The sequence below is a fragment of the Ylistrum balloti genome, unplaced genomic scaffold (genome assembly GCF_031769215.1).
Source record: "Ylistrum balloti isolate Yb309-2 unplaced genomic scaffold, AGI_CSIRO_Ybal_v1 Utg370956, whole genome shotgun sequence".
Lineage (NCBI taxonomy): Eukaryota > Metazoa > Mollusca > Bivalvia > Pectinida > Pectinidae > Ylistrum > Ylistrum balloti.
This window is the reverse complement of record NW_026782538.1, coordinates 4,717-17,966: the sequence shown is the minus strand read 5'-3', so window position 1 is coordinate 17,966 and position 13,250 is coordinate 4,717. Positions and strand designations below refer to the sequence as shown.

General features: G+C 35.0%; 1 protein-coding gene across 1 annotated transcript; it reads right to left on the bottom strand.

Annotated features, from left to right (window-relative positions):
• Nucleotides 1–1,933: 1,933 nt before the first annotated feature.
• Nucleotides 1,934–5,213, bottom strand: LOC132559712 (uncharacterized). Its single transcript, XM_060224334.1, has 4 exons — nucleotides 5,060–5,213; nucleotides 4,244–4,370; nucleotides 3,922–4,108; nucleotides 1,934–2,191 (listed from the first exon to the last, which is right to left on the bottom strand). The coding sequence occupies exons 1-4, from the start codon at nucleotides 5,211–5,213 to the stop codon at nucleotides 1,934–1,936; spliced, it is 726 nt and encodes a 241-aa protein (XP_060080317.1).
• Between the last annotated feature and the right edge of the window lie 8,037 nt (nucleotides 5,214–13,250).

The window sequence follows — 13,250 nt, the reverse complement described above, 5'->3', positions numbered from 1 at the left end:
GTATAGACATATGTACTGGAAATAAGTCAAATTTTGATTGACATTAGCCACTCTTATTCTAGCAACAACTATGGAATTATGGGAAACCCATGGAAATATATAAGGGACGAATCATAACCCTTATTTTTTCTAAAGTCAATCCTATCGGGGACAAAATTGAATTCCCTGAAAAAATCAAATTTCTAAAGCTATATTGAACGATTTAATCGACTCTGTAACGATATCTCCACGAACAGAAAAGCTAAAAATAAATTGAGAGAACAATTAAGAAAACCAATCATGACCAATGGGTAGAATTCTGTAACTGAACAAACGATAAAAAAGATGCAAAAGCTGTATGGAAAAGGATTAGGACCATGCAATGCATGTCCCCGAGAAGAAATGCCTGTTTTAGAAAAAATGCAAAGAGTTATTGAAAAGACAGATAATTTAGTCGATCAATTTCAAAATGAAAGTAGTTTTCAGAACAGTACTAAGGATTTGTTTTAGAAAATAATACCAAAAACACAGACAACACCACAAACATGATTTATATAGGGTGTTGTTAAATGATGTGCCCTTTCGTTCAAATTTCAACTTCTCAACCAGTCAAAGGACCGGAAATCCTTATACCCCTAGGAACCTTTACAGTTTCATCATAACAATAACGATAAACACAAAGACAAACGAAATATTTACTTTTAATTCTGTCAGTTATTTAACGGTCAGGGTCTATATAACTTCAGCTGTTACTACCGATGAAGGGAAGGTGTGAACGTTTCAAGTACTGTAGTATTGAACAAAGTATTGATAGTATTGTACTGAAGTACTTCACCAATCGAATTCCTTAAATTTATGCAACAAGCTCTCTGATTGGCAGAGCCAAGTCTAGATCGATTGTGGGTGGAGCCAGGTGAAAAAATACTGTGCAGACATCGGCATTTTACAAACACTCGACTGTCGCGAGAGGTTAATTGGAAGAGTCCAAGTCACAGGTGGCTTCAGATCAGACCTAATTGAGTTGTCCCATTTGTTTCGTTCTACACCCAATGAAACCTTGCTTTTCCATCGATGGTACAACGAGAAAACGAAAGTTACTCAGTACTAAACTAATTTACGTACAAAATATATATCAACAGGTTAGAGCACTGGGACCGGAGAATTCATAACATCTTAACAGTGAATATAGTCATATAGTCATTCTGTACTAGTTTTATTTATTTTTTTTTAAAGTGGGGGTGGGGGGGGGGAATTCTGTGGTCCCATATATTTTTTATTTTATTTTTTATCTTTCCATCGAAAATTATACATATCCGCAACATGTGAAAAAAACTTTGAAGTTGGTTGGACGGAATATCTAGAGCATTTACTACTGCAAGTTCCAGAAATTCTGACACAAGTCGGGTATTTGCCCGAAGCCTCTGTCTCATGACATTGAATACATATTCAGTTACGTTGTATTCCGGGGAATAAGGCGGCTGAAAAACCAGGTACACGCCATATTCTTTCAGCATATTTCTTAAAATGCGCTCTCCCTGTCTATGGTGATGGAATCCACAATTATCCATCACAACCACATCGCCTTGTACAAAAACAGGATTCCCCATATCGTTCGTATCGGACATAATTTCGTCGAAGAAAATTTTGCGTACTGTTGCCGTCGTTGGACATTTTTCCAGCGATTACTTAGTAATTGTTATGTAACTGATAGTGTACATTAACTCCGCCTACCGGAACAAATTGGGTGTCAGATCAACTATTCAGGTTGTCTAAACTCCGCCCCCGACCAATCACAGAGGTCGTTGTATACTTGACTCGATTATTTGAATACTTCAATACAATAGTATCACTACTTTGTTCAATACTATAGTAAGTGTGTCGTTCACACCTTCCCTTCATCGGTAGTAATATTGGGATGCTTTAGATCCGTGTTTGAAAAGAAAATGGTGTTGCATTATTTGTGCAATACATTGCATTCGGATGTAACATTTTCCTGAACGGGAAGTGAGGTGATCGTCAGATTCGTGTATTGTACGGAGTTGAAAAACTCGTATTCTCCCTGCATGCATCTTGTAAACACTTGTAAAGCTTTACTCCGGTTTATTCTCATATTTGTCTCAGCTTCATCAACAAATGCATCCAGCATCTTGTACCCGTCAAACTGAGGATTAAAGTTATCGTTGAACCACACATTGTATACGCCATGATTAACCTGTAACACAGAATATACCAAGTTTACCTCAATGTATACGTGTTGATAATATTTTCGTTAATATAAAACGCTTCCTGTTACAAGTAAACAAGTTGAAATGAAATTGATTTCGAGACACTAATATTGGGATGAAAATGACGACATTATTTTCATTTGCAATTTTTTCACATTATTACAATAACGGAACTCGATTTACACTAGCTGAGAATGATGGTATACGATTCATTTATACATTAGTGTACAAACGATGAAGAATACGGCCAAATATACATGATAATACCTCCCTAATCTAATGCTAAGGATGTTTGCCCCTTTCTACACATTAAAATAAACACCTATATGCTCTCCAATATGTAATATTCACTGATTTTACATTCCATATTACAAAAAGAATCAGGTATTGTTTATAGTCTACATAATCCCTTGAACTGAATTTAAATGTTTTTTGATCTAGTAAATACGCTGAGATGTCAACACGTCTTCTCTGACACCCTCTTACAAATATACAAGGCAGTTAAAGAAGCACCCACATTAAAACACACACACTCTGACCCCCGACACACACACATACAAGAAAGATAAAGAAATACCCACACCCACACACACCCACCCTGACACCCTGACACATATACAAGGCAGTTAAAGAAACACCCACATTTAAACACTCATTCTGACACCCTGGCACATCCATAGACAAAGCAGCTAAAGAAACACCCATATCTACACACATCCTGACACAACCATATACAAGAAAGATAAAGGACCACCCACACCCACACACACACACCCTGACACCGTGACACACATATACAAGGCAGCTAAAGAAACACCCATATCTACACACACACACCCTGACACAACCATATACAAGAAAGATAAAGGAACATCCGATATAACACCCTGACACATACATACATAACATGAAGACGACTTAACAGTCTTTATCATGTGAATATGGTTTCAGATTTGACACCGCATAATTTTCTTTGATTCTTTGAACTTGAACATTATACCAAAACATTGCTCCCGAACCTCATGACCATCTATCAATATATATTATCCTCAGTGGTTGTAGACTCTGTGTAATATTATGTTGAGATTTTCCATTGATTTAGTTTTACCCTTTTTTATTCAGTATTAGTAAAATATGTTTCATTGTTATACATGCTATCACTGGGAAGTGTGGATAAAAGATCAAATTAGCTGTTTATTTGAATATTTTATGAAAGAAACACCTTCTATATAATCTATAAATACTTTAGTGTATATATAAACTCATATCTACATTTTAACATTTTCTAATTATCTGTCGAAATTTCGTCTCTGAGCCTCCTCAGTTGATAGCTACGATGAGAGTGAAATGACTTTTCGCCTGTATCTAAAGAGGTAAAGAAGTTTATTGCCCGTGGATAAATAATATATACACATGTCATTTTCCATGTATTTTAGAGGAAAATAAATAAAATGTAACCCAATATTGTATCTTAATGTATTTTATTTTATATCACTGTCATGTTATGTGTGGGAGAGGATTTAAATTGGCTCTGCGTGTTGTTTAACGCTTTTGTTATATATGTATTTATATGTCAATTTTTTAATTACGTAGCAAACTCCAATTCTTTAACCTTAACCTTCAAAGAATTAAGCAAAACGTAGAATGAGTTTCCTGATAAGATAATGACCAAAACATTGTCCCCTCTATCGGAACGATTTGTTTGACATGTACTGACGGATTGAACCTGCTGTCCGAGCCAAGGCCACAACTTCATACACGGAATCATGGCCACTATCATGTAGATGGTGTCCTCTGTGGCGGCGACCTTTCGCTCGTAGTCTACGTAGGACTCACAAGCCTTGCTTAAATTGATACCTGTGGGGCTTTCGATGCGCCATTTGTTAAACAAATCTTTGTAATATCTGCAAAATATTAGGGGTTTATGATATCTTTAACATATTCAGTAAGGCAGCAATTGAAAATCATTGACAACGTCTTGACTTTCACGGAAAAGCATTTCTGACGACGTGCAACTTTTTATTGTAGAACCAATTCACCTTTCATAACTCGCCGACTTCATTCGTAAATATTCCTTGAGTTCGCCGTCGGTGGCTCGATCAACAGAGATATCGATGGAGTGCTTTACCTCGTAACAATAGACCGAATCTTGCACCATGTAGCCTCCTAGAGATTGTACAAAAGACACATAAGCGAATAGCACAATAATACAAATTTGGAGTTTGCTAGCGGAGTGCTAAATAATATATCAAACTCATCATACAGCCGTTTCGTCCTTCTCGGACTCGTTATTGATGATGAGGGCATAAATTTAGAAACCTAAGAGGCGGTAGAGGAAATTCCCAAAATTGATCGAAAAAAAATGTTAAACTATAGATGGGGAAAGTGCACCAAGTAAATGCTTGTATATTCTCTCTTGTGATAGCCCGCCTATACACGACACATTATTGACAATAAAAGATAGTGTTTATGTGATCATCGATAGGGTAAAAACATTGCATGAATCATATAGCAAAATTTGAAATGAATAATGCGCAGAATATTGATTTTTGAACGTAATGAAATCGCAAATACTTTTTGAAATAGCGGAATAAATGTATAAGCATATTGATTTATATGAATATATCTCCATAATTTTATCAGAGTATATCTATACACTGTTTTACCGTATATACTTTTTTGTATCCATATTAAATTCAAACACTTTAAAATAAAAACAAAATTTAACAAAAAATTGTATTTACTTATTGAAATATTAACTCTCAGATATAGAAAATTTCAATAAATTTCTTATTGTTTGATTTGACCCTTACTGAGGTAGAAAATTCAGCTAATTTAAATTAACTTAAGATTACCGAGTGCTGTCGGATTAAGACTTCCGTTGGCGATTCCCTGCACAAAATATGAAGATAATGTCTTGTTTCGTATCGCCTCGGTTTTGTTCCACATGTATTCTGATAACGATTCTGTGTCACTCGTTCGAACTGTCTGCTGCATATATAGCAACATAGTAATCACTCTTTCAGAACAATTCCTACCAGGCTGTAGGTATACTGAACAGCTGTCGGCAATAAGCACTACTGGCAATAGTAGCCTTACATATATACATATAGTGAAAAATCCCGATGAATTCAAAATTACTGAAGGCTTCGATCATGATTCTCTTAACATGATCAGCGACGCCACCGTGAGACCATAACAGTAATAAGTAATGGAAAATGTTCGTTATGTTTATGGTTCAATTATCAAAGAAAATACATACATTGTTTATATTACTAGTTATTATATATACGAAAGTAATGTTCTGGAATAGAATTGGTATTCTACCTCGTGTATGCGATGGACTATTGTCGTCGTTGATTCAATGGAACCATGTTGTATTTGTTCGCCTGCTCTTAAAATAAGTGAAATAAAGCAATTAAAACATAAATATGACAACAAAGTCTTTCCTTTTGGCATTAGAATACACAGATAGAGAATAGGAAAGGTACACCTTAATGTTTGCATCGCAAAATAAATTACTTTATGATTAATTATATAAATTTTTAAACAATTTAATGTAAAAACATAAATTGATATGACGTTTCCGTACACCTGAATATAACAGACCATCAGCATACCTATGAGAACTAACTGTGCCCCTCCATCGGTTGACTTGTTTTTTTTTCATACGAGGCTGAATATATCAAAGCATGTCACAAAGACAATGCAAAGTCGTTCATTTTCACTTTAGACATATATATATATTGTTTTCAATTTCCCTCTTGTGAATTTCTCTTTTCTGGATAGCAACATCCCAGCATCCCCGAACTATGATGTTTACATGACACAGTTAATTCGATTTTCAAGGGGCAGTTGATTCAATATACAAAGGCCTGCTTCAATTATCACGATTTTCGTACAAGAAGTCGTCAATGTACGGACAAACGTGTAAAACAGGGTTCCAAAAATGCAGACAGATGAAAATTATGTTGAGGTTTTACAGTCGTCATAGTGACCTCATTGAGAAACATGCCTGTTGATTCCGTGGTTTTATACCTAGTTCTCATTTGAGAACGTGACATTAATTACTTGGATTTACCAATGTTCACATGGCGGATGCCGTCGATGAAGCAAAGAACGCTTACTCTTTCGGAATAACTAGTCATTTCCCCTTGTCCCTTTTCAGGAGTTTCCGTATACATATTTCTTTAGTTCATGTTTTGCCCTAGCCTAGTTTTATTGGCTTTGTTGTTGTTGTTTTCATTTGAGAACATGACATTACTTACTTGGATTGACCAAAGTTTACATGGCAGAAGAAGAAAGCACTTGCTCTTTCAAAACTCCTGGTAGTTTACGTCTGAATTTTTCTTTTATCATATTTTGCCGTACTATTATGGAATTTGAGTTTGGATTATGATTATGTTGATATAAAAATGTAAATTTGAATAGTGTTGTCTATCTTTTATAAACATTATATCGTTCGATTGTCCGATTTTCCCGGAAATTCCAATCTACCATTAGTACATATTCTACACAACGGTTAACCGCATTTTTTCTATAAATAATGGGAAAAAAGTGTTCCCGTTATACATCATACCGTTCCAGCTCCAGTAAGTCACCTCTTCATCAAAATAAAACAATAAATGGCAAGAAAATTTCTCAGATGAAAATCAATTAATACAAGAAAACAACCAGTGGTGGTGATGTTATGATTGAGGTATAACTTGCGATAGTCTAAAGACAAAAGAATACAGAAAACTTATCAAAATCCTAATTCAATATCAAAAGTCTCAGAACAAACACACAAATATAGCATCATTGATATCATTAAGACGACCAGAACATGTTCTCATGATCTCTATAAACCTGCAACTCTTAATGTCTTTGTTGTACATTTAGCTATTAGTTGGTAACAAATTTATGGTAAACATCGAATAGCATCGCCAACATATTAGCATGGTAGGTTTTGTTAAAAAATGACCATATCGAAATGAAAAATCCACAATAGGGAAATGATCAAGTTTTTTTTATACATCTTAGCGGAAATCTGTCCGTGTGTATAAGAGTCTGTTGTATCATTGACAAGCTAGTTAGTACCTGTTTTGGTAAGCTCTTTCATCAATTTAGCAATCTTTCATTTGTAAAGCCAAAACTAGCCAGTCATGTTTTAATAGGTATGCTACTTGTATCTTTTCACCAAAAACAAATGTACCAAAATTTACTACCTAAAGGTTGCTACAAGCATAACTACTGCTAATAATTAATTTCTCTAAGCGGTTCTATATGCAAAAGTTTAAGACAATTAAGAATAACATTAACCTGGTTGGCTTTAAATTTGTTTTGTTATCATTTTCATATTTGCCTCCGTTAACTCTATTGTCAAGATACCCGGAACATCGGTGTATAAAGTGGCCAAATACGACAATGATAGACAGCATTTCAGGCGTGTACGGACGGAAGGAAATAACAATATTAAAATTTTACTCATGAACCCCAAATTTCTACTAGAGTGGGATGTTTGTGGTTAACTATTGTTAAACGATCCGGATCATAGGTGTATAAATTTGGCAAAACTGACTGCGATAGACATAATTTCAATGTAATAATTTGCTATATGCAGAAGTTTAATATAATAAAGAATAACATTAGCCTGGTTGGCTTTATATTTGTTTTGTTATCATTTTCATATTTGCCTAGGTTAACTCTATTGTCAAGATACCTGGAACATCGGTGTATAAAGTGGCCAAAAACGACAATGATAGACTTAATTTCAGGTGTGTCCTTGAGTGAATTATGTAATAGATCAGGACAAGTTATTTGTGAGATTTTAATCATGAACCCCAAATCTCTACTTGAGAGGGAAGTTTGTGGTTAACTCTATTGTTAAGATACCCGGATCATCGGTGTATAAATTTGGCAAAACTGACCCCTAAAGACATCATTTCAATGTAATAATTTGCTTCACTTCAAGCTGACAGAAACGTAAATATGTCTCTCTTTTAATTTATCACCGTTGATTAGTTTTCTAGATTTATCAGTTGAAAAAAAGTATATATTTCATGTCTCATTATAGTAACAATTTGATATTTTGCTGGACATAGCACTCATAGCACAGGATAACTCGTAATTGCAGCTTCTTAAAGAACACAAAGTTACCTTGGTCGGCATTACCGAGTCTGACATCAGATTTCTTATATCAACGTTACTCTGCCATCTACCACAATATTCGGTTATTTGCACAATGTTCGGTGTAATTTGCACAATATTCTGTGTTATTTGCACAATGTTCGGTGTTATTTGCACAATATTCGGTGTTATTTGCACAATGTGCGGTGTTATTTGCACTATGTTCGGTGTTATTTGCATAATGTTCGTTATTTGTACAATGTTCGGTGTTATTTGCACAATGTTCAGTGTTTTTTGTACAATGTTCGGTGTTATTTGCACAATGTTCGGTGTTAATTGCATCAGTGTTCATTGTTTTTTGTACAATATTCGGTGTTATTTGCACAGTGTTCGTTGTTTTTTGTACAATGTTCGGTGTTATTTGCACAGTGTTCGTTGTTTTTTGTACAATATTCGGTGTTATTTGCACAATGTTCGGTGTTATTTGCACTATGTTCGGTGTTATTTGCATAATGTTCGGTGTTATTTGCACAATGTTCGGTGTTAATTGCATCAGTGTTCATTGTTTTTTGTACAATATTCGGTGTTATTTGCACAGTGTTCGTTGTTTTTTGTACAATATTCGGTGTTATTTGCACAATGTTCGGTGTTATTTGCACAATGTTCAGTGTTATTTGCATTATGTTCGGTGTTATTTGCATAATGTTCGGTGTTATTTGACCTTATGATAGTTTTTCTGTAATCTTGTCTATAATATGACCTTGTAAATTATTTTCGTCTGAAATGTTACTATATTATAACTCACTGTTCACAAGCGTATAATCTTTTCGATGAAAGTCATCAATTCTTGTTATGATATGAACATAATGCCATATGATCATGTACTATTTTCGGTGTTAATTGCAAGCTGTACATTGTATAAAAACAAAATAGTTTCAGGCTGAATAATCTCAATCCTATCTGTCTTTACAAGTACCTTCCATGCCTAAGGTCAGATAATATTTTGTTTTCATCAATATTTTATTATCTTTAATCAATTTCTGGATTGTTTGATGTACGTTCCTGGGGTTATGCCAATCTTTGTTCTATTGTGATCATGTTCTTGATTTTATGCCAATATTTGTTGATTATTTGCAACAATGTTCGGGGTTATGCCAATATTTGTTGCTTATTTACCATTAGCTGTTCCTGGTGATATGCCAATATTTGTTGCTCCCTGTTATTTGGAACAGTGTTCCTGGGGGTTATGCCAATATTTGTTGCTATATTATACCAACTTTCTGTGATAATCTTTTGTTGCTCTTTGATTATACCAAGATATTCCATGCCAATTTTGTTGTCAAATTGATTTACCGAACAGCTGTTCCTTTGACATGTCGCTCTTTGTAGCTCATGTTAATAAAGCACCTGTTTATACCAACATCTGTTCCTGGGGGGTAATGCCAATCTTTGTAGCTCATTGTTTATACCAACAGCTGATTTAGCAATTTCTCTGGATGTTTATACCAATAGAACAATTTGATCCCTTATTTACTTGATTTAAATAAGATTAATTGCAAAGAGACGATTGTTGATAAAATAACAAATTTGTTTACATTTATGTTAATAGATTTTCATGTTAGTGGGTCCAACAGTCACCAATTGTTCACTAATTTGATGCCTTTATCAATGATAATAATCAACTTCAATGCATCCATGATTTTATACATAACAGCTGGACATGTAACGAATATTTGTTGCTCATTGTGACATACCAACAGCTGTTCCTGAAGCTGGATTATGCCAATCTTTGTAACGCTCTTTGTTTATACCAACAGCTGTTCCTGGGGGACAATATGCCAATATTTGTTGCTCCTTGATTATGACCAACAGCTGTTCCTGACAATCGGCTATAATTTTAAGTGTTGCTCTTTGTGAGTTAAATTGCTGGATTTGACAATCTGCAAACGACATGAGTTAAGTCCTGATTATACCAACAGCTAACGACATGAGTTGGGGGACTATGCCAACGAGTCTTTTTGGCTAATGACACTTTTAATTTATACCAACAGCTGATCTTGTGAGTTATGCCAATCTTTGTTGCTCTTTGACAATTATACCAACAGCTAAGTTCCTGGATAATACTAACGACATGAGCGTTGCTCCCTTATTTATGATCTGCTAACACACCGATAAGAAGGTGAATTTGACAATGTTTGGGGATTAGACAATCGGTCAATGAGAGACGAGTAAAGATGCTGGATTTAGAAAAATAATGAAAATGACATCTCTTACATTTGACAATGGCTAACCACATTTTCATTTAAGAAGGTGAATTTGACAATCACTAATGACACGTTTTATTGTTCACTAATTTAAATTGCTGGATTTGACAATATGCAAACGACATAATTAATCAATTTGACAATGCATACATGATCTTAATAGGTGGACTTTGACAATCGGCTAACGACACGAATTAAGTTGCTGGATTTGACAATCAGCTAACGACACGAGTTAAGAAGCTGGATTTGACAATCGGCTAACGACTTTAAGTTAAGTTGGGTTTGACAATCTGCTAACGACATGAGTTAAGTAGGTGGACTTGACAATAGGCTAACGACACGAGATAAGAAGGTGAATTTGACAATCGGCTAATGACACGATTAAGTAGCTGGATTTGACAATCGGCTAACGGCACGTTTTAAGTGGTTGGATTTGACAATCAGCTAACGACACGAGTTAAATTGCTGGATTTGACAATCTGCAAACGACATGAGTTAAGTTGCTAGATTTGACAATCTGCTAACGACATGAGTTAAGTAGGTGGACTTGACAATCGGCTAACGACACGAGTTAAGAAGGTGAATTTGACAATCGGCTAATGACACGTTTTAAGTGGTTGGATTTGACAATCGGCTAACGGCACGAGTTAAATTGCTGGATTTGACAATCGGCTAACGACTCGAGTTAAGTTGCTGGATTTGACAATCTGCAAACGACATGAGTTAAGTTGCTAGATTTGACAATCTGCTAACGACATGAGTTAAGTTGCTGGATTTGACAATCTGCTAACGACATAAGTTAAGAAGCTGATTTGACAATCGGCTAACGACATGAGTTAAGTTGCTAGATTTGACAATCTGCTAACGACATGAGTTAAGTTGCTAGATTTGACAATCTGCTAACGACATGAGTTAAGTAGGTGGATTTGACAATCGGCTAACGACACGAGTTAAGAAGGTGAATTTGACAATCAGCTAACGACACGAGTTAAGTAGCTGGATTTGACAATCTGCTAACGACATGAGTTAAATTGCTAGATTTGACAATCTGCTAACGACACGAGTTAAGTAGGCGGATTTGACAATCGGCTAACTACACGAGATAAGCAGGTGAATTTGACAATCAGCTAACGACACGATTAAGTAGCTGGATTTGACAATAGGCTAACGGCACGAGTTAAATTGCTAGATTTGACAATCTGCTAACGACACGAGTTAAGTAGGCGGATTTGACAATCGGCTAACTACACGAGATAAGCAGGTGAATTTGACAATCGGCTAAGGACACGAGTAAAGTAGCTGGATTTGACAATCGGCTAACGGCACGGGTTAAGAAGCTGTATTTGTGATTCTGGTGTTCCTTTTCTGGTGTTTACAAGACGAAATGCTTATCATTTATAGATGTCTGGAAGTGGAACCTTATCCGAGTTCTTGTGGAATAAGACAGAGGAAATACTACTAGAGATATTAACTACAAATTTCGTTCAGGGAATAGGCGACGGAAGTTTGAATCCGACAGCGTTTGGTATGTTTTATTGAAAATAAACGTTTTGCAGATAACAAGGTAAGCATATAGTACGCTATGTTTAAAGGGTTCCACATGAATGGACTACACTGTATTTGAATATTTTAATGTAAGTTTTACAATAAAAACTTAACTTTTGCAGCCATTTTATTAATCGTAAAATACATGCACTAAGTACTGAAATTAAAATTGATACAACTAATAAGTCAAAATAAAATGATGACGTGGATTTAAATCCCAGAGTCACTATGCACGCAATAGTAGATTTTTAAACATAATTGTAAAAGCAATTTTACATCCATATCATTATTTCAATAACGGTTCAAGAGTTCAGAGTGTAATAGTCAACAGTTTGAATTTAACTTTTACATCACGTTGCTCATTGTCGCCTTCAAATTGATATTTGCTTTAAAGAGAATAAAACAGTTACATTGTCTTTGATGTATCAGTATAGAATGTTTTAATATGCAGGAGGGTATGTATATTTGTATAAGGCCAAAAAATCGATTGAAATAGCCAAGAACGGTGCCGAGGCTGGACCTCTGAAAATGTACTTGGAAAAAGAATATACGAGTTATGAAAAGTAAAGTGTTTTTATTTATCTGTTTTCTTGTTGAGAGTATCAGTTTGAGCGATGCCTGCTAAGCTTATGTTGACCACAAGAAGGATGTCACTTTTTCACAACACAAGATCTACATGCTAGTGGCTATCATTACGTGTATGAAATTGTGACAATGGCTCGGAGGCAAGCTAAAACCGGTAATTATGTATTAGGTGGATCCATAGTAAAATAGGCTAATTTGCTTTCATTTTGTTTTCTATTGTCCATTTATGTTGTATTCAATCATCAATATTTTCAGACACATTGACTCATATCTTACTTTAGACTCATTGACTCATATCTTACTCCAATTTCTGTAAGAGTATATAGGAAACTGTAACGTACTCTATGACAGACTGGTTTTATTCGTTGCTTAAATAGAAAATAACTACATTTCATTCATTTACACGTACATACATTATCAGTTCTAGACACTCATGTACAATTGAAGCTAGGAAGACTATCATATGTCGATGTTCAAGGTATATTCCTTTCAATCTCACTGGAGGAACGAAATCGGTTATAAGCACTAAAGAATATAGAAATAT

Excerpts from the sequence above, each read along its gene's own strand:
- LOC132559712 (XM_060224334.1), bottom strand. The coding sequence starts at position 5,213 with ATGTTGCTATATATGCAGCAGACAGTTCGAACGAGTGACACAGAATCG. Across the intron at positions 4,371-5,059 it reads TCTTAATCCGACAGCACTCG|GAGGCTACATGGTGCAAGAT; the intron begins GTAATCTTAAGT and ends TACAATCTCTAG. Across the intron at positions 4,109-4,243 it reads AAGTCGGCGAGTTATGAAAG|ATATTACAAAGATTTGTTTA; the intron begins GTGAATTGGTTC and ends AATATTTTGCAG.